At 34.1% G+C, this 27029-nt stretch overlaps 2 protein-coding genes and 3 non-coding genes across 5 annotated transcripts; 4 read left to right on the plus strand and 1 right to left on the minus strand.

Annotated features, from left to right (window-relative positions):
• The first annotated feature begins 28 nt into the window (after positions 1-28).
• On the plus strand, positions 29-11815 carry LOC100247800 (F-actin-capping protein subunit alpha). Its single transcript, XM_010661337.3, has 10 exons — positions 29-607; positions 729-844; positions 1323-1412; positions 2096-2160; positions 6291-6452; positions 8930-9008; positions 9160-9237; positions 10958-11032; positions 11112-11147; positions 11368-11815. Exons 1-10 carry the CDS (start codon positions 493-495, stop codon positions 11473-11475), a joined length of 924 nt encoding a protein of 307 aa, XP_010659639.1. The 5' UTR covers positions 29-492; the 3' UTR covers positions 11476-11815.
• Positions 8470-8660, plus strand: LOC132255124 (U2 spliceosomal RNA). The gene has a single exon (XR_009467742.1). It is a non-coding gene; the product is annotated as a U2 spliceosomal RNA (small nuclear RNA).
• Positions 11816-12060: 245 nt separating the features above from the next.
• Positions 12061-12132, minus strand: TRNAE-UUC (transfer RNA glutamic acid (anticodon UUC)). The gene has a single exon. It is a non-coding gene; the product is annotated as a tRNA-Glu (tRNA).
• Positions 12133-20562: 8430 nt separating this feature from the next.
• Positions 20563-26530, plus strand: LOC100242667 (probable U6 snRNA-associated Sm-like protein LSm4). The gene is made up of 7 exons (XM_002283768.4): positions 20563-20795; positions 20903-20944; positions 21147-21245; positions 21358-21435; positions 25349-25388; positions 25832-25996; positions 26182-26530. The coding sequence occupies exons 1-7, from the start codon at positions 20793-20795 to the stop codon at positions 26202-26204; spliced, it is 450 nt and encodes a 149-aa protein (XP_002283804.1). The 5' UTR covers positions 20563-20792; the 3' UTR covers positions 26205-26530.
• On the plus strand, positions 23171-23360 carry LOC132255140 (small nucleolar RNA snoR127). Its single transcript, XR_009467758.1, has one exon. It is a non-coding gene; the product is annotated as a small nucleolar RNA snoR127 (small nucleolar RNA).
• Positions 26531-27029: the final 499 nt, after the last annotated feature.

Genomic DNA, 27029 nt, shown 5'->3' on the forward strand with positions numbered 1-27029 from the left:
TGGCATGCCTCCGCTGTAAACAATTCGCATGGAGTTTGACGTCGTCCCGCTCCGAATGCCAAAAACTTCGTGGCGTTAAATAAATTACTACGTCCTCGGAAACGACGCCGTTTTCTTCTTACTCTACTCTACTCCAGTTCTCCGTGCATCGAAATGCAGAGTTTATCAGCCCTCTGTCCTAAAAAAATAAACGGCGCTGATCATCTAGAATCTTGACCACCTGAGTCACAGAGTTCTCACCAATCAAAATCATTTCGATCACACCCAGTGGACCCCACTCTCTAACCATCATCATCACACACTCTCTCGCCTCTCCCTCCCTCGCTCGACTCTGAAACCAATCCTCAAGGGGTGGAGAAGGGAGGAGAGAGAGAGAGAAAGAGTGAGAGAGTGAGAGAGCGAGAGCGTAGATAAGTTGCAGAGAAGCATCGAGAGAATAGAGGAATTGCAGAGAAGCATCGAGAGATCTGTCGTGTCGAGACCGGTACAGCGATGGCGGACGACGGCGAATGCGGAGAAGTAGAGATGAGCGACGAGCAGAAGAAGGAGATCGCTAAGTGGTTCCTCCTCAACTCTCCCGCCGGAGAAATTCAATACGTCGCCAAAGGTGTTCTTTCTCTGTTTCTACGAATGCATCTTCTGGAAACTCATTTGCTCTTGATTCTCCTTCGGATTAGGTTTTTCTGCGTTTGATAAGTGGATCGGGTTTTTTGTGTGATTGTTTGCAGATTTGCGATCGGTGTTGAGCGACGAGGATGTGTATAATGAGGCGGCCTCGGAGGCGTTTCCTTTGTACAACAAATCTCACATGATTTGCCTCGAAATGCCCGGCACAACTGGAGATGTGAGTCTCAGGATTCGTATAATATCATTGATGGATTTGTTGATGCTTGTTCGACTGCGTTTAGGTTAATTTTTCACATTGGCTCATTGATTTTGAACTCGGATTTGCGTTTGGATTGAGAAAAATACAGGTGGAGTTGTGACTTATTTTGATGGATTTGATTATGGTGTGTTGGGTCAGTTAGGTGCCATGAGGAGTAAACTTTGATTGTATTTGAAAGTTTATTGCATTTGAGAATGTCTCAATTGTTGTCTAGAATGGCTTATAGCAGTTACCATAGTGTTGAAATCTCCATTTGAATGGTACATGCAACATTCCTTTGACCTTTTTTTTGTGGACTTCAATCATTATTTTGTTTTCTTTATCATGAACTTGGTGCCAATTCATGATCTCGTGATTTACAATCATAATTCATTGAATATACTGTGAGAACATTTTCTAATGGTGGTTTTTTCTCTCATTCTTAATACATTTGCAGGTGTTGGTTACATCATTTAGCGAGCTTGATAAGAATGAATATCTAGACCCAAGAACTGCCCATGTTGCTATAATTGACCACGTTAAACAAGTGAGTTACTCTGTTTAGTGCATTTTTTAAGGATGAAAAGAATCAAGAAGGAAAGTAATTTTTGGCAGGGAAGGTTTTTCTTTTTAGCTAAGATCATAATTTCAAATGGCCTAAGCCATAGGTGAAGGATATCGTCCTCTGTGTACTTCAAAAGGGAAAAAAATTATGCTCTCTCTTTTCTTCATTAGTTTTCTTCTTTTAAATATTGTAAACCAATTTATTAGATAAACATGTCATAAATGCAGGTTATTTCTGTAATTATTTGCATAAAATAATTTACTCCATGCTTATACTATTTTTTTGGGATCTTTGTGGATAAAAACACGATTAGAACTTAAATTTAGCGATGTGATAATCTCAATTATATAGATTCCAGAAAACATCATATGTTCTTGATTCCTATTCTAAGTTTATTCTATCAGTTGTCTTTACAGCATATAGCTGATAGCGTAGTTCCTTGCATGCAAAGATCCAAATATATTTTGGAACACCTAGTATTGTTTTTTACTTTTATTATGTCATTTTATTCTCTTGCTAATATTTTTCTTCATGCGCTTTTAATCATCTGTGATCTCTCAGTATTTTTTTCAAGTCATGTTCTCCAAGTTTTCCATCCTTTTTGTTTATAATTTTTTTTAATAGGCATCCCTTTTTGTTTATTGTGACACGCTAAATTGGTTCAGGTTTGTACAGAGGTGAGACCCGCTGCTGATGAAGAACTGCCATCTGCATATGTTGAGGAATTTCGGTACACTTTACTACTTAAACCTGGAAAATAATGTTTCCATGTGATTGTTTGAGAGTACATTTAAATGGATATGAGTATTTTGGGTTTCTGGTAGGAGGTTTGAGCATCTGGGTTTTTAGTAGGCGATACAAGCTTAAAACTTGCAAAATTTTGACCCTCGAAGGAGTTTCTGATTCTTGCTAAATGTCCACAGGTGTAATCCTTTGAGTGCATCTTGACTGTAATTCTGCACTCTTTGAGTAATGATTTACTCAATAGAATATTTAAAAACTCAATCGGTCTTCTCTGCTCTAGTGAAGGCCTTATATTGCTATCAATATTACCTTTCAATGGATTGCTGGGCTGAGTGGCACAGGAACCAGTATGTCACAAACCACACACCTGTGGTTGTGGTGTGATGAGGATTGGATTGTGTATATAGGCACCTAACCAGAAGTTAGAGTGTAATAAGCTAGTTTGGACATAAAACCAGTGCATGAAACTTTTTTTTTTGAATATATATTTAGACTCTTAGTCTTCCAATGTGTTGAGGACCATTCCGCTTATGAGGTACATAATTAGAATTTGGAATCTGATGAAATAGCCCAATAATGAAGTGGTGCCCATAACATTAGTGGATTGATGCATCTCTGGTGGGACTTGACCAGTAATAGCACAAGAGTACTTTAGTGGATTTCTCAGCTTGTTTCTAATTGATAATGGAATTATTCATGAGTCATCATGCACAGATACACCTGAGCAAAATGACGTTGCTGAGGTGACAATAAACATCTTCTGGAAGTTGCTTGGTCACTTCTCTTTGCTAGGAGTGTCGAAAGATTCATTAGGGTGATGCTATTTTAGTAGCAGCTTACTTAATAAATCAGATGCCTTCTAGAATACTTGCTAACAAACGCCTTGAATCATTTAAACAGTTCTTTCCTACTGAATATTTTCCAAACTCCATACCGTCAAAAGTCTTTAGGTCAGTTGCATTTGTTTGCATTCTAGCTAGGAGTTCTTCAAACTTGGAACCAAGAGCCCTAAAGTGTTTATTTGTGGGCTATTCACCTCATCAAAAGAGCTATATTTGCTACCATCCTCCGACCAAGAAAAAGTATGTCTCCCTAAATGTTACATTTTTTGAGAGACAGTCATTTTCTTGGTCCTGATTTTCAGGGGAAGAACAAAAGTAGTGAAAACCAGTCACAAAATATTTTTCCACTCCCCAAAGTGGGAAGATATCATAAGTGTTGACATGCAAGGTGGAGCTTCGGGTCAGGGGGAGAATGTAGAGAAGATGGAAACCCTTCTTATACTCTAGCCACTGACAATGAATCCAAACAGGCTCCTTTGGAGGTCTCAAATCAGTTTCAAAGTCAAGAATCAACAACTTCTGTACCTGCAAATTGCCCTCTTCAAGTTTACTCTGGGAAGAACAAGCAGGCTGTGAATCAAGGAATGAGTTCTCTATTTCCAAAGCATAGTAAATCTTTTGAACCCGGGGTAAGTCCTGAAACTTGCAATGTTCAAGAAAAACCTAGCTATTGTTGAGACTAATTGTGATCTTCCCATAGTTGTTAGAAAAGGGGTGCGAAGTTGTACAAAGCATCCTATTGCTCATTTTCTCGCTTATCAGAAAATCAACTCAGAGTATAAGATATTTGTAGCAAACCTGTCAAATGAGACTATCTCAAAGAATGTTGAAGAAGCTTTGAAAGATCCAAAATGGAAAGAGGCCATCAATGAGGAGATCAAAGCATTGCGGAAGAATAACACTTGGGAAGTGGCAAACTTACCCAAAGGGAAGAATACTGTGGGGTGCAAGTGGGTGTTTACAATCAAATACAAGTCTGATGACACTATAGAGAGATACAAATCACATCTAGTCGCGAAGGAATACACACAAAGTTATGGGATTGACTATCAAGAAACATTCGCTCCAGTTGCTAAAATCAATTTCGTTCTAGTCTTGTTGTCAGTAGCAGTTAATAACGACTGGCCCTTGCAGCAACTAGATGTGAAGAACGCATTCCTTCATGGAAATCTAGAAGAAGAAGTGTTTATGGATGCTTCTCTTGGTTTCAAAAAACACTTTAGTGTTGTTAAAGTGTGTGAAAACTCAATAAATATTTCTATGGCTTGAAGCAATCACTTAAAGCTTGGTTCGAAAGATTTAGTAAGTCAATTATTCATTTGGCTTCCGACAAAGCCAAGGTGATCATACTCTCATTATCAAAATCAAGCCAGAAGGAAAACTAACAACCTTGATCGTGTATGTGAATGACATTATCTTGACAGGGACTGATGTTGAGGAGATGAAAATGATCAAGTTAAAGTTTGCCAAAGAATTTGAGATCAAAGACTTGGGCAGTTTGAGGTATTTCCTCGGCATTGAGGTGGCAAGATCAAAGAAAGGTATCTATGTGTCATAATGAAAATACATCCTCAACCTCTTAAACAAGGTTCTAATGTTGGCATGCAAACCCGAAACTACACCTATCAATCCTAATTATAAGTTGGGTGTTAACCCCTCAGGAACACCCATATATAACGGATGGTATCAACGATTGGTGGGAAAACTGATCTATTTTCTCATACTCGACCTAACATAGCTTATGTCATTGGCCTTGTTAGTCAATTCACACACACTCTAATGAATTGTCATATGGAAGCAATGACTCATATTCTCAGGCACTTGAAACATACTCCAGTAAAAAATCTTCTATTTGAGAAACACGATCACTGTCATGTTGAAGCCTATATTGATGTGATTGGGGTGGTTCACTCACAAATAGGCATTCTACATCAAGCTACTACACTCTAGTTGCTAGAAATTTGGTTACAAGGAGGAGTAAAAAACAAGTGGTTTCTCGCTCCAGTGCTGAAGCATAATTTAGGGCTATGGCTCTTGGGATTTGTGAGCTAATGTGGCTCAATACTCTTTTGAAAGAACTACATGTAAAAGTGGATGAACCTATGAGATTGTACTATGACAACAAGGCAGCAATAAGTGTTGCACATAATCCAATACAACATGACATGCATTGCACATAATCCAATACAACATGACAGGACAAAGTACATTGAGATTGACCGACACTTCATCAAGGAGAAGATCGACAAATGGGTGATCTGCACACTGTTCGTAACCTCCAAGTCACAATTGGCAGATGTGTTAACTGTTCACTAAGGCCTTACCTTCTAACATCTATTCTCCCTTAATTGACAAGCTGGGCATGTTGAACATCTTTGAACTAGTTTGAGGGGAGTTTTGGCGGATCTTTAGGAGTTGAAGATTTGAATTAGTTTAGAAGTCAAACTTTGTATTTTAAGAGATTTTAGATTCCGTTTCCTGATTTCTAGGGATTCTATAGGTTTCCTATTTTTCTACCCTTCTTTATCAAATGTATGCTTATATATAAACACTTTTTCTAAGCAATAAAGTATACTTTTCTCTTCAATTTTTTTTCAAAAACATAGTTTTTGCAGCATCTAACATAGATCTAGCATAGTTGATGCATTCTTCTATTAGGTTGGTGAGTTTTCCTGTATTATTGTTAATGAATGTTGTAAAAGATGAATTTCCCCTTGTGGTTTGTTTCATGCTATACCATATTTCCACCAAGGAATATCTACAATATTGCAAAGTACACTTATGTTGATATATATATTTTTTTTATTGGTAAATCAAAATAGAATTGAGTTGATATCTATGTTAGATATGTTCCCATGTACTTTATTTGATTAATTTTTTGAAAAATTAATAGCAGCTTCTTTAATGTAATGCCTGAGCTGATGGAGGCAAAATCTTGCCCTATTCCATGCTTAGAACTAACATAGCAATTTTAATTGTTTTTGTTGCTAATACTCTCTGTACACGGTTAATCCACCACGTGGGTCAGATTGCAGGACCATGAGGATTCTACATGTTGCTCATTACTAGTATGATGCACATGGTATTGAGCTTGAATGGCCAAAAGGGTTGGGAGTGGGAGAGGACACCTTTTTAAATTTGCAGCTATTCCATCTTTTATATTGGTATTAAAGGAAATCAGGGTTAAGTAATAAATTGGAAAACCAAAAATTCCACTTCCCTCTCTAGAAGTATAGATGTTTTGCTAAATTAATGTCATATTCTTTTATGGCAGATGTGCAATGGACGCAGAAATTCTCAAATATGTTAGTGAAGCATATCCAAAAGGTGTTTGCTCTGTTTACTGTATAAATGGAAAAGATGCAGAAGGACCTGGTTGCGATTTTGAGTTTGCAGTGGTGATTTCAGCGGCTAGACATAGCCCACAGAATTTCTGGTGTGTGAAATTGGTCAAGTTACATTTTGTAGTAACTGTTATTTGCCTTTTACTTGTTTTTATGTTTTTCTTGGTTTTTTTTTTTTTTGGGATGCGTGTGTGCGTGTTTGTTTGCAGACTACCCCTGATTGGTTGATTTATTTTCCATATCATTCCACATGGTGGCTTCCTGTATAATTTTCTTTTTTTTTTTTTTTTGGTTTTACTTTTTCTTTTTTTCATTTTTGGCATATCTCAGTGGTGTGGCTTTAACCTTGTGATTATTGCTGAAAGGATTTGAATACAGAGTGGTCTTCTGACAATTTTTTTTCTTTAATAGGATATAGATAGGTCATTTTCTTAAGAAGCATTAAAGTTCAAATGGTTGGACTGTTGGACTGCAATTATCAGACAACAGAAGAGAGGTTGGACTGTTGGAGAAATAATATGATTATGAGCACAAGAGGGTGCCCTAACTCTGGTTGCTCACCTTCAGGATTGCATCCAATGCTAGAGATGGCACACCTCGCCACATCTCTCTTTCCGCTCTCTATCTTCTTTTGAAGAAGAAATATATGGGAAATGAGATGCCCCCATCCCCTCTGTTTCCAACATGGAAGTTTTATTGTTATTAGGACCTATGCACTCTTTTTTAAGTTTTTTACACTTTTATCCCTTTGGATGATCCATCTCTATAAGATTGGCTTATCCTAGATGATCCCCAAATGGTTTGTGATCTACACTTAATTCAGTTTATCTAATGCGCTTTTTCAGGATATGCCTGATCGGTTCTCTATTCCTTGTCAATACCTCCAGGAAAAGTATCCTTTACATTTCTGACACCACCTCATCCTCTGCCAGTCCAATCTCCTCTCATCTAGTTCACTGATCATACAACATTATGGCAAAGACCCTTGTTAGATAAATCAATCTATGTGAGGCTAATGCTTAACTAAATTGTGATAGCACACTGGAAGAGACCCACAATCAAGCATTTCTAGTCAGAAGTAATTAGCTGCAGAAAGCCATTGATAAATAGGCGGCAATCTGGTTTGTAGAGGGGAAAAAGAAGACGGAAATACTGTGACATAGCTAAATCAGGTCTGTGCACATTGGTTGGAATTCCTCATATTAATATCTCTAATAACTCTTCTGTGGTTTTTGGAATCAAATGCTGGGGAGAGGGGAAGTGAGAAGTAACAATGGAAAGACCAAGAAGGAGAGAGAGTGGTGAGGTTAGTTTTCGAGGAAAACAATTGAAGTTCTGCCCTACCTCTTTAATGAATTCTAGACCCTCTAAAATTCTAGCATTTTTCATTTTTGAAAGCTTTATAAACTCCTGCAAAATCCTTTAATATCCATTGCATTTGAAAATTCCCTCCATTTTAAAGACTGGAATTAGTAATTTAAATTCAATTCCTCTCCTTTCTCTTATATCCCTCACCCCATCTCCCCTCCCTCCTTGGCTGGTATAGAGCTGTCTCCATAGTTTGTTATTGCCTACTGCTTTGTCTTTGGACTTTACTCTCTCATTTTTAGTTATTATTTTCTTATGGATATGAAAAGAAAGAAAGCCTCCTTAATGGAGAGAAAGAAATAGGAGGGCTTTTGAAGATGTTGAACAAATGGACCAAGGCAACAAATCTTCTTTCATATGTATTTATTTTGGAATGGGTTAGGGTGTACATAGATGATCATTGAATGACTATGATAGCTCCTGTTGATAGGTTGAGCTCCAATTAAGGGGGGAGGGAGCTTGTCCTTTGTGTTCTCTCTTCTCTTTTGTCTGCCTGGTAATGCCTATTGTCTACACCATGTGGTACGCTGTTGCACTCCTCTTTTCATAGGTGCATTTCATATAATTTCTGATTCGCCTATTAAAAAAAAAAAGGACATGAAAAGAAAATAAGCTTGTTTCAAAGCGGAATCAAGGAAGGTCCATAAGCCATTCGAGGACTTCGTGAAGATAGTGAAGTCGCAGCTATGCCAGAATCTTAACAATAAGATGTCCTAGTTGTTAAAAATGCTAGGATATCTCATACCTTTCTTGGTCTGTTGACTAAGATCAAGTGTAGTATCTGTTCTTATTGGTTTAATATCTGATACATGGGTCATTGATCCACATGATATTAAATTAAATTTTTTGAAGGTTCACTACAGTAGCTTGCTACTGGAGCCTTCAAGCGTTACCCATGTGTTGCACTATTGCACTGGCCAGGCGCAACCCTACAACTCTAATTCTAATGTTTTTTTAATAATAAGACCTATAAAAAAATGCTGGGATATTTCTAACCTAAATATATATGTGTCCATTTGTATGCGCACACATGTGTGTGTGAGACATTTATTTAGGAGATATCGATACTGTACCAACACCAGCTTGCATGGGATATACTATTAACCTATCATTAGATTTGTACCTTAACAGTTATAAATTAGTAACATTAATAATTTGGATTAGTTCAATTTCCTTTAATATTTTTAGCACTTTTGTATAGCAATGGAAGTTGGCGCTCAATATGGAACATTGAATTTAAGGATGACATGCAAATGCTGGAAGTAAGAGGCAGACTGCAGGTATTTTTCTTTAACTGATTCTAGTGTATATATGATACAACTTTTAGGACTTCTTTATTAAGTCCCTTGGTGCTTTCTGTTTTATTTTTCAGTGCATGTGCCAGAATTAATTTAGACCTACATTATGCCAATTATTTTGTTCTTCTTTCAGGTGGGGGCCCATTACTTTGAAGAGGGAAATGTGCAGTTAGATGCAAAACATGAATGCAAGGATTCAACAATATTTCAGGTTATTATTTATATATGTATAAATATTCTATTCCTATTTTAAAGGGAAGAAACCAAGTGGTGTCACACCTTTTTCAAAACATCAAACTACTACATATGGATTTAAAAGTAGAACAAAAATGGTGAATACACTATAATGGGCCCTCAATTACTTCCTTTTTGTAAACTCTTATTCCACATATTATATCTATATGCAACAAAATGACCCTTAATTACTTCCTTTTAAACTCTTATTCCATGTAAGTATACATGTAGGCTATGTTTGATTCCCAAAAAATTTGAGGGAAAAAAATAGAGAGGAAAAGTGGAAGGAAATATAAAGTGAAGGAAAAAAAAAATAGATTCAAAGTCAATAAATTATATATATATATATATTTGATAGGTAAAAGCAATTGTATTAAAAAGGAAAGTATACACGATGTATACAAGAAACCAAAAACAAAAAGGCACGGTCACGAAAACATCTGCACCCTACGGAGCTCCTAACCAATCTACAAAATCAAGCGTCAACAAGGAGCCTACCCCAATATACTATCTTACCTAATCCCCAAATAGATACAAAAAAGAACTTTTAAAAGAATGATTTGAACATTCACAATTCTCAAAGGTTCTCCTATTTCTTTCCCTCCAAATGGACCAAAAAAGGCATAACGGAGCAACCTTCCAAGCCTTTTTCCTCAAACTCATTTCACTTATTTTCCTCTATTATATAAAATCAAATAAATTTAAAATACATAAACCAATAATAATTAATATTTGTTTTTTTTTTAATTTTTCATAGTAAAACCAAATATAAGAAAACCATTTTCCTTAGCATTTTTTTTCTTTCCTTGGTACTTTCTAGGAATCAAATGTAGTCATAGGCTACCATAATCATAGAGAGAGAGAGAGAGGAGGGTGAAGAGGAAGAAGGGGGTGAGCCATTGTGTGTGAGAGAGACTCCTTTTGGCTATGATCCACAATTCTGCCTCCCACTCATTTCATAAAGTCCGGAAATGATTTCCTATGGTCCTGCTCTTTCTGCAGCCCCCAGACTAAGAACAAAGGGGCTGCCATGATTTTTATAACATTGAAAATATTTCATTATGTGGCACGATTCTAAGTATGCAAGGTCCATAAATGCTTTGTTGTGGAAATCAAGGTCCATTTTCTTCCCCAAATTATTCAAAAATATGCATCAGATCAGTTAGATGGTGAAGAAGTACCTTTATTTGAAGGCATCTAGAGTTTTTCTCTGTGTATGTTATCCAGGCATAGTGATTGGGTTTGCTAGAATTGTCAGCATGAAATACTTGCTGGCCATGATCAGTCAATCTGCTCATCTATTTCCCGGGCGGTCTTCAAGTTGAGGACTCAGATTCAGGATAGGATTCTTATAGTTTTCTTCCCCATTTTTGCAAAAAGCATTAGAACACAGGTGAACTCCCTAATATTTATCAATATTTAAGCTTTAGAAATATGAACTATGTTCTTTGTTGATATATTAGTTTCAAAGGAATACTAACACTTTAGATCAATATATGTTCAGATAAGAAATGGTATTCAACAATCCAATGTCTTTCTAATTTTGTCTTTTATTTTGTTTTACTAACCCCATATTTTTGTCCAAGGATCATGCTTCGATATTTTTTATTTCATGAGTGAAGCATACTTGATCTCTTATTGACTTCTCATTCTTTATTGATCTATTTTGTTTGTAACACTTGTTCTATTTGTTTCAGTCCCCTGAAGATTGTGCAATTTCCATTGCCAACATCATCCGACACCATGAGACAGAGTACCTGACATCTCTTCAGGTTTGCAACATCTATTCATTGATTAATACTGGAACAGATTTGTGCAACTTCCCTTTACTGAAAGTTTTACTTTGGACAGGCATCCTATTCAAATTTGCCAGACACCACTTTTAAGGTACTCTTTATACTTCGTCTAGTGTCTTGTGAAAATATGAGAAAAAGAAAAGCCCTCTGCAAGTTTAAAACCTTTCACCGAAGCATCCGAAAATTGAACCGTTCTTGTCGGATTATCTTGTTTTATTATTTATCAAATTACTCAACTTCGAACATTTACCTTGCTCGTTTCTTGGACACACTTATGATTCATTCTATTTTCTGGACCATTTTTTATGCAGGATCTTCGGAGGAAGCTTCCAGTTACACGGACGCTATTCCCATGGCACAACACTATGCAATTTAGCCTGTCAAGAGACATCTCAAAAGAACTTGGAATCGGGAAGTAAAAATACCATATACCAGAAGTACTAGGCTTGTATTTGTTTTTTTCCTCCTTCAAGGCGTGATTTGAGACACCGAGTTCATTCCCGCAGCAGTTAATTAGCATTTTGAATGATGAAATCCTTTTGAGAGCAGATTGCTTTGCCTTCCCTATTCCCTCTTCTTGTTCATTTGCTGTATTGATCATTCCTTTCCTTGTGAGTGTCTTGTCACCGTGTCAATTTTGGTTGTGTATTCTTCATTACATGATGTGTAAAGCTGTAAAGGATTGTGCTTGTTTTGACATTATTTGTTATATATTCAACATTCACCACCCACCACTCAGATGGTTCTTCCCCCTGCCAACGTTGTACCAAATTCCATGCTGTTTCGTATGCCTGCTCTGCATTGACATGTAGCTTTTGCCCTGACAAGTCAAGAAGGTTTCAAAATCCGCTAATATATCTTTACAGGAAGCCCCCTGCTTCTAATGGTGGCGTTGAACAATTCATATGATACGCCATTAACACTTCATACAAAACATGTGATTTTCAAGCTGGCAATACAAATAATTTCGTGAAAATTTCAATTAAAAAAAAAAAACACAAAAATTCCGTTGCCGGGAATCGAACCCGGGTCTCCTGGGTGAAAGCCAGATATCCTAACCGCTGGACGACAACGGATTGATGTGAAGTAGGCTCTGGAATAATCTATTTCATGAAATTCTTAACATTGTTCCCCTAATTCTACCCAAAGGAAAAACTAATAAGTTTATTATTTTTGTACTATAAATATTTTCGATATTTAAAGTAATAAAATATCTATTGTTATTACTTTCTCTATTTTTTATTATTGGTTTTTTTTTTTATGGAGTCTTAAAGAAAATTGTTTTAAATTTTAAAATAAATATTAAAAATTTACTTTTTCCGTAAAGATAAAATTATCTCAAAAAATGTGATGAGTTAAAAATCAGATAATTTAAAAAATGAATTTTAGCTCAATATCTTAATTGAATTTTATTTTATTTCCTTTATTTTTTTTCTTCAAATTTTGAAGTTATTAGCTTTATATACACTTGGCTCATCTTAATTAATTCCTAATAAAATATTGATTTTTTAAAATTAAAGATGTAAAGCAGGTAATATCTATATAAGAGAGGGTAAATGTTCATAACCATTTTCAAAAACAATTTTTTGTTATCGAGGGAAAAAAAAAAAAAAAGCAAAAACAAAGGTTTGATAATAAAAAAATAAGATGTTTTAGAATAACATATTTTACTAGTTTTGAGCTTACATTTGTTTTATAAAATATTAAAAGATAATTTTATAAAACAGTTGCCAAATAAAATCTAAAATTTTATTTATATACACGTGATTTATAAAAAATTAAAGGATTACTCAATAAATAAATGATTCAAAAATCACATTTGAAAAGAAATGTATATAAAAAATATTTTAACCAACATCATTTTTAAACAAGTTATAAATCATTAGAGATAAGAGTTGACTTTGATAGAGACTTTACATAAAGCTCCCTCCCTCCCTCGGTATGGGATAAAGGAGTTTTGGGTCAAAATGGCCCATTTTTTAAACTTAATGTTCAAAATGGGCACATTTTGAAATTATTGTTCAAAATGGCCTCTTTGATGCCACGTAGGCGCCACATCATTAAAAAATATTTTTTTTTCGTCATTATAGTGAAAGCCGCAGTTGGGAAACGCGGTATCATTTTTGCACTAAAGCCGCAGTTGGCAAACGCGGCTTCATTTTTGCACTAAAGCCGCAGTTGGCAAATACGGCTTCATTTTTGCACTAAAGCCGCATTTGGCAAATGCGGCTTCATTTTTGCACTAAAGCCGCTGTAGGCCCCCCCAAGGAGCTGGGGGGACTAGTCTTTTATTATTTCTTTGCTGTTTTTCCGGACGGATCTCAAGTGGGCTGCTTTCATGCGGCTGATGGGAGGTTGGCTCGGGCAGAGAAGTGCGGCTGACAGGTTTGCAAACAGAGTGGCTTGTTGAGGAAGATGAAAAACAGGGGAAAAAGGAGGAGCTGAGAAAAAGAAAGAAAAAAAGCTGGCTGGAGAGGGAGACAGTTTGAGCTGGATTTTTAGAGAGAAAGCTGGAAGAAGAAGGAGAGTGAGAGCTGGAGGAGGGGGGAGACAGATGAAAAAGGGGGAAGGACTTTTTTACTCGGAAAAAAATTTCTGCTTGAGAGGATTCACGCAGGTTTAGCATTCTTACGTCTTAAGTTTCTCCATTATTACCGTTTTGCTATATTTTTTTGCTGATATCCGAATACCTGCTTTGATCATCTAAGATGTTAAACTCACTTTTCATGGTTACTTGTCGAGTCTCTGTTCTTCTTCTAAGTGTACCGTATGATGGTTGCGCTACTTATTCATGTGTTAGGATCCCCCACTAGCTTCTTTTGAAAGCTTCTTAATCTTCATTAAAATAGGTTTTGGAGTTAAAGGCATCATCCTCTCTCCCGCATGCTCTGTTTCTTCATTCTATTTTCCTCTGTTTCTGTTCTCTTTCTTTCTTTGAGTGTTGGGCATCTCGTTTGAGTTTGGCTGTCTGGATTGGGGTGTTCTTTGAGGGGGGTCTCTACATCAGAATCTTTGGGATATTGCCACGTTTCCTATTGGACAAGTTGAAAGCCAACAAGTTAAAGGCACTGAGAAGGCGTCAATAACTTTGAGCAGGTTCTTTATGACCTTCCTGTGGATTTTGTGTCTTCCGTAATCCATGAAATGAAAATCATATTTGAAGAATATTCGGATTGTTAGTATGGTGTCATTGCTTGCAACTCCCATTGATGTTATGGTCGATGTTGGTATTGGAGCTTCTCTGAATGTCCTCACCAAAGGTGACCGAGCATTAGGAAGTGCTCATATGCCGAATTGCACCACGCCTGATGGAGATATTGACTGGGACGGCTTTTGTGTTAGTCTATGGGGTCCCGTACCTATTAGCTCACTTCCAGATGCAACAACGGAACCTCCTCGGCAAGGTAGCAGAGAGCTATTACTTGACAGCGGCATCAATGGGGTTGAGAGCAATTGAAAATCTGAAGAACAACCCATCAAGGTTGATGTGCTGGTGCCCCCTGCAGTCAAGTCTGCAGTAGTGAAAGCGAAGCCTACTGTGAGTGCCCCCCCCAGGAGATTGCATAATTTATATTAAAGAGTACAGTAAGTTCCCATACAAAATATTAGTTTTCTTCAAAGTTACCAATTCACTTTTTTGACTTTGATTCTTTATTAAAGTTGATGCTGACATATAAATAAATTTTTGTTGGTAAAAGGGCATTCACACTCTCAAACTTACCCAAAGCCATATGTTACATGTCATATAAATGAAAAAAGGCCCGGTTTTCACTAACCCAAATCCATATGTCATTTTATTTATTTATTACTATTATTATTTTCTTCACCTTTTTATGCCAAAATTTAATTTTAAAAACTTTAATCTTTAAATAATTTTCCTAAACTCCAATTTCTTCTAAATTTAAATTTAAATTCCCAATTTTTAATTTTCACACCAGTTTATTTAATCATTGTCATTTTATTCATTTATTTATTTGTTTATTTTTAAAATTCCATCTTTAAACAAATTCTTCAAAATTCCGGCTTTCGAATTTAATTTTCAATTTCGAAAATTCCAATATTTCCATTCATTTATTTAATCATTATTTTCGTCCTTATTATTATTATTATTCCATTTATTTATTTATTTTAAAATTTCATTTTTTTTAACATTTTTTTGAAAATTCCAATTTCCAAACTTAATTTCCGATTTCCAAAATTCTAATTTCTTTCTAATTTAATATTCAAAATTCAAACTCTTAAACTTAATTCCCAAAATCCCGATTTTCAAACAAATTCCAAGAATCCAGTCTTCACTCGAATAATTTTAATTCTATTTCGGTTCCTAAATAATCTTCGGATATCTTTGATTTTACATAAGTAATAATGAATTCTTCATAATTCTAAAACACGAAATTTGGGGGACTAGTTCATGAACAATAAATTGGGCTTTGGTGAGGGCCCCATGTTTGATCCTTATTGACTGTCAACCGTTGTGCTTAATATATTTTGCTTGATTTTCATTTTGCACTCCGATATGCATGAGCTATAATTTGTATTCGTTAATTGTGTACTAACCTCACTTTTTGATAAGCGCATTGTGGCTCGTCACCCAGGTACGTATCTATTCCCAATTCGGTATTTCCATATACATGTTTTGATTCTCCTATGTGCATGATAGTTCCGGGTATTCATTGTTTTCCTCATCAATTGTCATGATTGCTTCATTTTATTAGTAGAGACCCGACTTTAGGGGCTTAGAGGGGTGCTACGGTCTTTACCGTACCTTCCCGATAAGTAACCTGACCCCCGAACCCGATCCGGTTTTTCACAGACCACCTTTCCCAAAACAAGGAGTCACACTTAGGGTTTTTCTTCCTTATTTTGTTTACCCTTTAAAAAATAAAACAAAAATAAGTGGCGACTCCAAGTCATTTCTTTTTAATAAATAAAAATCATTTTTCAAATCAAAATCGAGTTTCGCCATCGAGTGGGAAACGCATTGAGCCGAAATGCGGGGTCCACAGCCGCATTTGGCAAATGCGGCTTTAGTTAATTTTTATTTAAATTTAAATTTAATTAAAAAATTATTAAATTACTTAATATACTTAAAAATAATAAATTATTTATATTTAAAAATAATAAATCATTTATATTTTAAAATATACTTAAATAATAAATTATTTATATTTAAACTTAAAAATCTAGTATTATTTCAACAAACATAAATTGATAAATAGAAGATATTATAAATGAATATTTGATTTATTAATAAATTAATAATCTTAAAATAATAAACTTATATAACATATAAATAATATATAAAATTGTATAATTTATTAATTTAATATATTTAATTTGTTAATTTTTAAGATATTAATTTATTTATATTATGATAAATTTATCTTTATCGAAATAATATTTTAAAAATATACTTAAATAATAAATTATTTATATTTAAACTTAAAAATCTAGTATTATTTCAATAAACATAAATTGATAAATAGAAGATATTATAAATGAATATTTGATTTATTAATAAATTAATAATCTTAAAATAATAAAATTATATAACATATAAATAATATATAAAATTATATAAATTATTAATTTAATATATTTAATTTGTTAATTTTTAAGATATTAATTTATTTATATTATGATAAATTTATCTTTATCGAAATAATAGTATAGTAGTTAATAACTGAGATTTCAATTATAATATTTTTTTTTTACTTTCCAATTTAATTAAAAACTATTAAATCACAATTTATGATTGAAATTTTAAAAATATACTTAAATAATAAATTATTTATATTTAAACTTAAAAATCTAGTATTATTTCATCAAACATAAATTGATAAATAGAAGATATTATAAATGAATATTTGATTTATTAATAAATTAATAATCTTAAAATAATAAATTTATATAACATATAAATAATATATAAAATTGTATAATTTATTAATTTAAGATATTTAATTTGTTAATTTTTAAGATATTAATTTATTTATATTATGAAAAATTTATCTTTAACAAAATAATAACATACTCTTAAGTCGTAGTTGTCATATATAGATTTTTTTACAAAATTAGTTAATGAAATTAATTACAAAAAGTCTACTACAAAATGTAATTTTTAATAGTTTAATTAAAGTCACAAAAAATATCCACTAAACATTAATATAGTGGAAAATAAAAAACATATATAATCTCACATGCCTCCACAAGGAGAAAACCTATGTGTAACTGGTACTCTCTTCCTTTTTAGACGCCCCTCTCTAACTGTAGCAAGTACTGCATGTGACACATGAAGAACATTTGTCTGTGATGGGGCTAGAGCTGGAAATAGAGGTGGTGGAGGAGGTAGCAATCTAGGTCGACGTAAGCCCCGCCTACCCCTCGAAATGACTGGCGGTAAATCTAGCTGAGTAGATGTGTCAATCTGCACTAATAGTGGATAAGAAATAATACAAAGAAAGTGAAACAGTGACGTGGATGAATTGACAATACCTGCTAAAGAAAGGAATTAAATGAAATCCTAAATTACTCTATAAAGTGCATTTAGGTAATTTTGCAGATTTAGCGTTTTTTAATGTTATTAGTAAAAAATTGGTACTTGAATTGTATTCATAATTTGAAAAGTTTTTTTATTGAAACTTTCTTCTTAAAAGAAGTGTCAATATTTCTAAACTTTCTATTTTATAAATTAATCTCTTTTCTCTTAAGTTTCTAGTTTGAGTCTTCAGAATTTTGAAGTCTTTGTTATTAGAAATTTTATCCGAAGGTGTTTCTATGAAGTAGGATGTTAATTCTAAAAATGGAGTTTTTTTTTTTTTTTTTTTGATTTTATTTTTCAAAGATTTAGGAGTTCTCAAAAATGAACAATAGTCCTAACAAGTTGCTACATAGGTTAGGTTTGCTTTCCATAATTTTTTTTAGTTTTAAGGGTTCTAAAACTTTATAAATAAAGCTAATGGATGTAAAAGGGGATGATGATTGATGATCCAAAGATTTTTATTTTTATTTTTTTATGGGTGCAAATTTTGCAATTTTCATGGTAGGACTTAATTATTTTACTTCTAAGTGAGACTCCTAGGGCCTATGTAAGTTTGTAAGATTGCTTCTTTATCCTTTTTTTTTTCCTATTTTTTATTTTATTTTTTCCCTACTATTATAATTTTATCTTTCTTCTCCTTAAATCTCAAAAGACTAAAGTCCTAGTCCGCCTATTTGATTATAGAAAACCATCCGAGTGTTGTCAAATATCAAGCAATCAATTACACACAAAATGTAATAACATCATTCAAAAGATCACCAACCAAATCACAAATGAAATTTAATGTCAATGAAAGTACGTATTTTCATATTTTGAATGACTCATAATGATCATGATGATACAATAAGTTTCTTGATGAACTTAACACTGTCAAAGAGTTCTAAGCAGGATGAAAAATAAATAAAAAGTGAAACCATGACTAGTTAGCAACTTAGCTTACCTCAAGTGAATCAAGATGTTCCAAGGTTTCAATAGTTATATTATTATCATCCATTATTAAGTATTTACTTTGACTTTTCCAATCAATATAAAAAACAAACAATAAAACAACTATTCCAATTCCAAAGTTTCAAATTTCAAACCAACCAACTACCCTTTTGATTTGAATAATTAACAATTACTAGGGTGGGTCCCCTTGTGTTATTCAAAAGCCAGCAATTATCTAATTGAATTTTTTTTTGTTTGATAAATAAAGAGAAATTTTTCTAATTGAAATTTGATAATTGATTAATGAACATCACGCATAACTGTGGTATTATGTTGACTTGTTATGAAATTAAATAATATTTTTTAACAAAAACAAGATATTAAGTAAATTAGCAATTGAAAATATGAAAATAAAAATAAATAACACTATATTTTATAAAATTTATTTAAAAGTGAAATATTTAAATATGATATATTTATAAAAATGACTCTACTACACCTTCAAACTTTAATTCTTATATTCATTTAAATATTCAAATATATAAATATTTTATAAATTTAGTCATTTACTTAATATCAATAGGAAAATTTAGTAATATTAATATAAATTTAGTAAATTCAGTTAATTCCATAGGAAAAGTGATAAGCTGATGTACTAATACCAGAGCAAACCCATAATAATAATTCCATAGGAAAATTTCATAATAATAATATGATAAAATTATTTTTATTAATATCTTTTTTATTTAATCTTTAATTTTATTAAAAATTATAATATATTCTATTAAGATGAGATAAAATTGTTCTCATGATTTGTTTTTTTTTTTTTTAACTCTATTAAATCTAAAAATCAAAATGCTACCCACTTTTTTCACTCGGGCATGAAGAACCCCTTTTTTGAAGTTGCCTTCCAGCCGGAGAATCCCTAAAAAAGCCCTTCTCTCACTCTGCCACTCTCAATCCTCGCAGGTACTAATCTAATCATGTTATTATTATTTTTTTTTGCAAACCCCCTTTGATTCCCAATAAAATCCATGCCCCATTCGATTTCCGGGAAAATTCATCCTCGTTTGATTTCCGAGAAAATCCATGCCCCATTCTATTTTTGCGAAAATTCATCCTCGTTTGATTTCCGAGAAAATCCATGCAAAACCCCCAAGGAAAACCAAAAAAATTGCTTTTCTTTTGCTCTTTGTGTTTTCTGGATCCATTTTAGGGGTCTCTTTGCTGTTGTGCCATTGGATTTAAATTTCAAGAACCCTAAATCAAAACTGAGAAACGGGAAAAATCAAGAATTTTTTTCTTTCTATTTTCATTCTCGTTTCCCACTTTTCTCAGCATCCAACGGGAAAAATAAAAATACTAACAACACATGATAAAAAAAAACTCAGATCTGAAAAAAAAATTAACACTAACCTCAACCTCCAACGTCAGTGGCCCACTGGTGGGGCTTCGATTTTTAAGGAAAAATGAGCACGGGCTGGGAATAGAGAGTATATCGGATGGAGTTGTAGCTCCAATGTCTCCCTCAGTGGCCCACTGGTGGGCCTAGGGTTTTTAACAAAAAAAACCACACGCAGAGAACAGGGGAAGAGAGCAGCTCGGATGTTTGGGAAAGTAAAAAATAAAAAGAGAACAGGGGAAGAGAGCAGCTCGGGTGTTTGGGAAAGTAAAAAATAAAAAGAATAAAAAATTACTTTGTATGTTGACGTGGGCTGAAAAGGGCTATTTTGAACATTTGTTTGAAAAGCAGGCCATTCTGAGCATTTTGTTTCAACGGAAGGCTATTTTGACCCATAAGTCGGGATAAAGGGTGTGAGTCGTTACAATCTTCTGATGATTAATCAACAAAGAAAAAAAAAATTATAGGCTTTCTATTTTTGTTTTTATTATAATAATTAATATTTTGATGACTAGTTTTGTAAGTATAGTGTCAAACATCCGTCACACAAATGTAATATAAAAAAGTTGAGACCCATGATTGAAAAAGTGAAAAAGTATCAAAACGAAAAAGTAAAAAAATATTGGGGTCAAAACCAAAATATCACAATCTTACTAAACCCCTTTTAAGCGCTGTAAGCTTGTATCCTCTGCTACGAGCAGAGACTCAGAAATCAGAATCGAGGTCACTCTCCATTTTTTTTTTTCGCTTTCCGATTTTCTCAGCAACCAAGCAGTTCTCTTGTCTCGTTCTGCTTCGCTTTGTTCATTCTGACAGATTCTTCTTTGCAAGTCAAGCAACACCGCTGAATTTTCGTTTTTCAGAAGATGGTACGCTATACCCACTGAATTCAGTTTAGGGTTAGGGTTTGGTGTACAGTATCTATTTATATCTTCATTTATTTGTGTTTTAACGATTCAGTTGTTTCGTTTTTCAGCTTCCTCTTTCTCTGCTCAAGACTGCTCAAGGTCACCCTATGGTAAGGGTTGTTTCCTCTGTGTTATTGTCGTTATAACTTTAGCTGCAACTGTGAATAACATGAGTTGAACACTGATTTTTTCCCTTTTTTTCAGAAACCAAAACATATAGCATAGGTCTATTATTTTCCTCTTCTTTTCCTCTGGTGAGATGGCTAGGTATTTTAGTATATATTTTACAAGTCATTGTTATTATTGTGGCAGTTGGTGGAGCTGAAAAATGGGGAAACTTACAATGGTCATTTAGTGAATTGTGATACATGGATGAACATCCATCTGCGTGAAGTCATCTGCACTTCAAAAGTATGGTATTTCTTTCAATCAATTATGTCTTATTTTTCTTTAATTTATTTTTATAATGACTTAAAATGATCATCTTCTGTGATTCATGGTCACAATGGGAATTAAAATGTAGGATGGAGATAGGTTTTGGAGAATGCCAGAATGCTACATTCGTGGGAATACAATTAAGTATCTCAGAGTCCCTGACGAGGTATATTTGGTTTTTCATTGATATCTAAGTTTAAAGCTATATTGCTATTATATTCATATTTATGCTTCTTTGTTATAGGCTATATTTCTAAACCCCAAGTTTTCAGGATTTTCATTTAGTGGTTACTATGGATTTTGTCTCAAGTTGAAAATGAATTTAATTAACAAAACTGGACAATTTCTTAAATTTCCATAGAAAATTTTGATTATAGAAAGAAGGAAATTTTGGAGCATGATTCTGCCATGATTTTTAAGTCTATCTTCAAGGACGGGAAACACAAAGTATTTGACACTCTGATAAAATTTGAAAATGTCTTCCTGAAGTTGGTTTTCATGGTGATCAAAATCTTGAAACCGGGGGGGTGGTGTGGAAGGTTATCTCTCCATCATTTTGTGGATAGAATTGGATGTGGCTGATCTCTGCATTCATGCATTTTTCTCAGATGTTTTTCCTTCCTTTCTACTCCTACATGTGTATCCTGCGTATGCCTCATTTGTACTTGGGATTGACCTTTTTAGAAAGCTAATCTGATCTAATTTACTTCTGCCTACAAAAAATGATTCTTAATTTAGTCATAGCATGCTTATTAAAGCAGCAATTGATGCAGCTTGGAGCTTGACACCTATTGCTAACCTTTCTTTGATCCAAGCACATTTAGCTGTAATTTCTTCACTTCTAACTTCTAATGTATGGAGTCCTTTTCATTAAGAGAGGAAGTTTTAGAGCCTTGACTTCAAGAACATAGATGTATTTGGGAGAACCACATCCCTTCAGCAATTCTGTAAGATGATAAAAGTTGTTAGCGTGCTTTAAATGGAAGACTATGAGCAATTAGAAATATATATTAAGCCTATGTTTATTTGAAATGTTATTGGGAGTATGAGTGGGCATTCCTAGAACTAGTGCGCAATAATTTATTGAAGGAATCTGTTTGAAATTATTGTATAAGTAATTTGTGGATGAATTGATTGTGTTTGGCCAAGATCTATGGCTCAAACGAAGAGCATTCTGGTGCACATAGAAGGCCTTTAAAGTTGAGTACACAGCTAGTTGCGTGCATCCAGAATGGATTGATGTGAAAGTATGTGTTGAATTTATTTATGGTTTCAAATCAGGCCAAGCTGCCCATAACTTGGCATGTGTGGACCAAACTGAATGGCTTGAACCATGTGACATCTGAACCTGCCCTGGATCAACTCTTAGTGGCATGGCAATACGTATACTTCTTGCTTGTGTGTATCATGCATTCTAGTTTGGAATCACAGAATCAGGATAGATTAGATGGTCTGTGTGTTGTTTCCAAACCTAGGTATTGGGATGATAATGTAGATAAAATCCTGCTGATATCTTCCTTGCTCAAGCCTTAGATAGCTCCCCTTTTGTAGGAGCACATCTTGCTGATGATAACGTTTGAGCAGATTCTTTTCCTAAAATCTTTCCTTTCTTTAACATCCTGTTACATAATGGTTGAAATCCCATAATCAAATAAAAAGGAGATTGGAGATTTTGGTTCTTTGTACTGTGTGTGTGTGTGTGAAATGATGCATTTTAGCCAAATCACACATTGATGTGCTCCTTATGGCATTGTTTTCCAAGCTTGTACTAGTTGTTATTATACAGTCATGGTGATCTTTCTATGGAAATGTTCAAGCTTTAGATGTGCATGATTATAACATAGAGATTGGTTGCACACTGACTAGGCTCTCTCTCTCTCTCTCTCTCTCTCTCATTTTCTCTGGAATGATGCATTTTAGCCAAATCATACGTTGATGTGCTCCTTATGGCATTGTTGTCTAAGCTTGTGCTAGTTATCATTCAGTCACATCGGTGGTCTTTCTATGCACATGTTCAAGCTTTAGATGGCAGTCTGTTTGTAGAAGCGCATCTCTGATGATAACACAGAGAATGGTTGCACACTGACCAGAGTCCTTCCCTGAATTTTCTTCAATTTCTTCTTCTTCTGTAGATGTCATCATATGGTCATCCTGGCATTTTTTCCTTTGCACTTCTTCAAGCTTTAGATGCTGGTTCTTTTGTTGAAGTTCATCTGTCTAATGATAATGTAGAGATTGGTTGTTTGCTGATAGAGTCCTTCCCCTAAATTCTTCTTCTTTGGAACCCATGCAAATTTTGCAATTAGACATTTTTAGGTCTTCTTGTTGATTTTATCATTTCAGATCCTCCCTCTCCTAGTCTTCTCTTCTTCTTTCTTCTATGTCTTCTTGATGCGTTTATTATTTTTAATTCTTCTTATTCTAATCACATTGCAATGTGTTTGGAATCCACACAAATTTTGCAATTGCATCTTTTTAGGTCTTCTTCGCCTTCTTTTTCTTCTGCTAATCACATGCAAATTTTGCAATTAGACTTTTTTTTAGGTCTTGTTGATGCTTTTATTATTTTTAATCATTCTTCTTTGAACCCATGCAATTTTTGCAAGTACACTTTTTGCAAGTACACTTTTTTAAGTCTTCTTCTCATCTAACAATTTGCAATTAGACTTTTTTAGGTCATCTTATTCTTATTCTCACAATACTATATATGGAACTCATGCAAATTTTGCAATTTCTTCTTCTTCTTTTTGATCCCATGTGTGAATAGAAAGTTGGATCTACATTTGACCTCACTTAAATCAAGAGAATTTTCATTTCAAACCCCGGTTCAAACAGGAGGATGCCATGCTAATGTGCCTTGGAAGATCCACATCTCGGGGTTGTTTGCAATTAGACTTCTTTAGGTTTTGTCAATGCTTTTATTATTATTACTCATTTTTACATTTTATTCTTTTTGCATCATGATAATTGAGACGATTGACAATTAATGTCCTTTTTCATGAAAGAATGAGTAGGTTTTTCTGGAATTGGACCTAAAGTGATTGCCTTTATATTTCTATATCATCTATTTCTATGCTGGGTTTAAACTGCAAATTTTGCAATTAGACCTTTTTGGGTCTTGTTGATGCTTTTGTTATCTTTAATCCTTTTAACAGTTTATTCTTTTTGCATCATGATAATTGAGGCAATTGACAATTAAAGTCCTTTCTTCATGAATGATGAGTAGGTTTTTCTGGAATTGGACCTCAATCAATTGCCTTTATACATCAACATTGTCTATTTCTATGCTGGTTTTTACTTTTTGTATCACTCCACTTAAGTTGAGCTGTAGATAGGTTATATCCTCTTGTTAGTTCTTCAGCTAGTCTTATTGCTTCTTAAGCCCAATAAGAATTCAACTCCCTAACATATGATATGTTTGCAATTCATAAAAACTGTGCATTCTATTTATTATTTGATATCCCCTGACTAAACAATTAGATTTTTTTTAGTCGTATTGCCCCTCTGGCCTAATAAGAATTCAATTCCATAATAATCATGTCTCTTGACAATTATGACCAAAATGGCAAAAGGTTACCTGATGGTTGAAATTTGAAATTTGCAATTAACTGAATCCTGCATACAACTCTTTCATATTTCATCTGGTGTCCACATAACTTATATTGTCTTCGGATTTTTACTAATTGTTGGAGAAGACCTTTTATTATTAGTATTATTATTAGGCAAAGTATTGTTGTACATGCAACTCATGTTGTATGAGAGACTATGGCACTGTACTGATATTGAGTCCTTGTTTAAATTGATATATGATGCAGCTAAAGATATCAATATTACTACTAAAGATATTGATGTTAGTTACTACTTGATTGCTTATAGCAACTTCTTCCGTAGTTAATTGTATCTTCGTTTCTCATTTTGTCTTCATGGTTTGTAAGTTCTCAACAGTTTGATGTTTTCCTGGAAAAGACTTGATTATGCCTTCTTGCTTTAGAATCTTTCTTGCCTTTTTCTAATCATATTTTATTTTTATTAAATGCATATCCTTCATCTATAATGACATTGATGGTTTTGTGTTCCAGGTGATTGATAAAGTTCAGGAAGAAACAAAAAATCGTGCCGGTATGGTTTGATTCTATTTTCTTTATAGTTGTTTGCATCTTGGTTGATATTGGGCCTACTTCATTAGCTTTATTGGATTGCAGCATTGGATCAGAGGAAACTGGGAGTTGAAGAAAAAGAATTTGATTCTTTGACATTATTATATCATCACTGATCAGTTTTCACTTACATAATAAACTAGGACTCAGTTTATCTGAGTATTCACAAGCAATTAGCCGATCCTATTGCTGAATGTTGCTCAGATAGCTCTCTTCTGCTACCTCTGTTATTTCAAGTTCTCATAGAAAGGTTTTACATGGCTTTCAAGTGCATGAAAGCAATGAAAAAATTTCAAGAACTCTTTTGTGGATGTGCATGAATTTATCAGTAGGTCTTATGGATGTCATGTATTCAGCCTTTAATATTGCTAATTCTTGCTTCTTAATTGAATTTTCAATTTTCAGATAGAAAGCCACCAGGAGTTGGGCGTGGGAGAGGAAGAGGTAGAGAGGAAGGTGCTGGTGGAAGGCCAGCAAAGGGCATAGGGCGTGGCATAGATGAAGGTGCCAAAGGCATGGGTGGAGGCCGGGGCAGGGGAGGGCCTGGTGGCAGGAGTGGCGGTAGCAGAGGTACATATTATATCTATTTATTCCCATTAAAACAAAGTAAAACTATTATCCAGGACATTTGTCATTATGTGTGCTTATGTCGCCTTTTAGATTTACCTATACACTCCATGTCGTATGTCAAACCCTTGGCACCATTTGCCCACACCACCTGGGAAAGATGACTGATGGATTTTTGTTTGGAACAGGTGGAGGACGTGGCCGTGGCTGACACAACAAAAAATCTGCGAACAAATGACTGTGGTATAGCAATATGCCTTAAGGAGGGCTGGACTAAACATCTTTCAGATGCTGCACCAGTGCTTTGAGTGAGTTCTGATCCTTTTGCCTCCCAAGGATACAGATGCTTTTATCCTTTCTTGCTTTCCCAATAGGAGCATTTATCAAATGGAAGTGTGAACTGGTTTGGTCGCTTTCATTTTTTTCATGCCTGTGTGCTATTTCATTTTCTTCCTTGTGGGGTTGGGGGAAAAGTTTTGTAAATCCTCTTTTCTAAACTATATATATATATATATATGCATATTTGATCCAGTGCAATATTGGTATTATGGATAATCGTAGAGCTTTCCTTGAACAAAAAGCGTATTGTTGAAAACCTCTAACCAAGAGGTCTTGAGAAATGGTGAATTTTTTAGAACCCTTAATAGTGTGTCAAAGGAAATTCATAGGTGATGACTATTTGAAAATAATCCAAAATTTTGTATGCTCTTCTAAACAAACCACTGTTTTATTTGAAGACCAGCTTATGCGTACCTCGATTAATCCCATGGGGCCCTGAAGTTAACGACCGGGTAAATCCTCTAGTAGTCTTGAGAGGACTTGAACTGGTGACCATTAGGGAGCAAACCCAGGGTTGGACCAATTGAGCTACCCCTCAGGTTCTAAACAAACCATTGTTTTCATCAACAATGCAAATCTACTATCACTTGTTCTTTTTTTCTACTTTGATTTCTTAAAGACGACTCTCTTAAGGGAAACCCCTTTTGTTTTTTGTTCACTCCTCTTTTATCTTAACAAAAGAACATGAAAATGGAAA

The sequence above is a fragment of the Vitis vinifera genome, chromosome 14, assembly GCF_030704535.1.
Source record: "Vitis vinifera cultivar Pinot Noir 40024 chromosome 14, ASM3070453v1".
NCBI lineage: Eukaryota > Viridiplantae > Streptophyta > Magnoliopsida > Vitales > Vitaceae > Vitis > Vitis vinifera.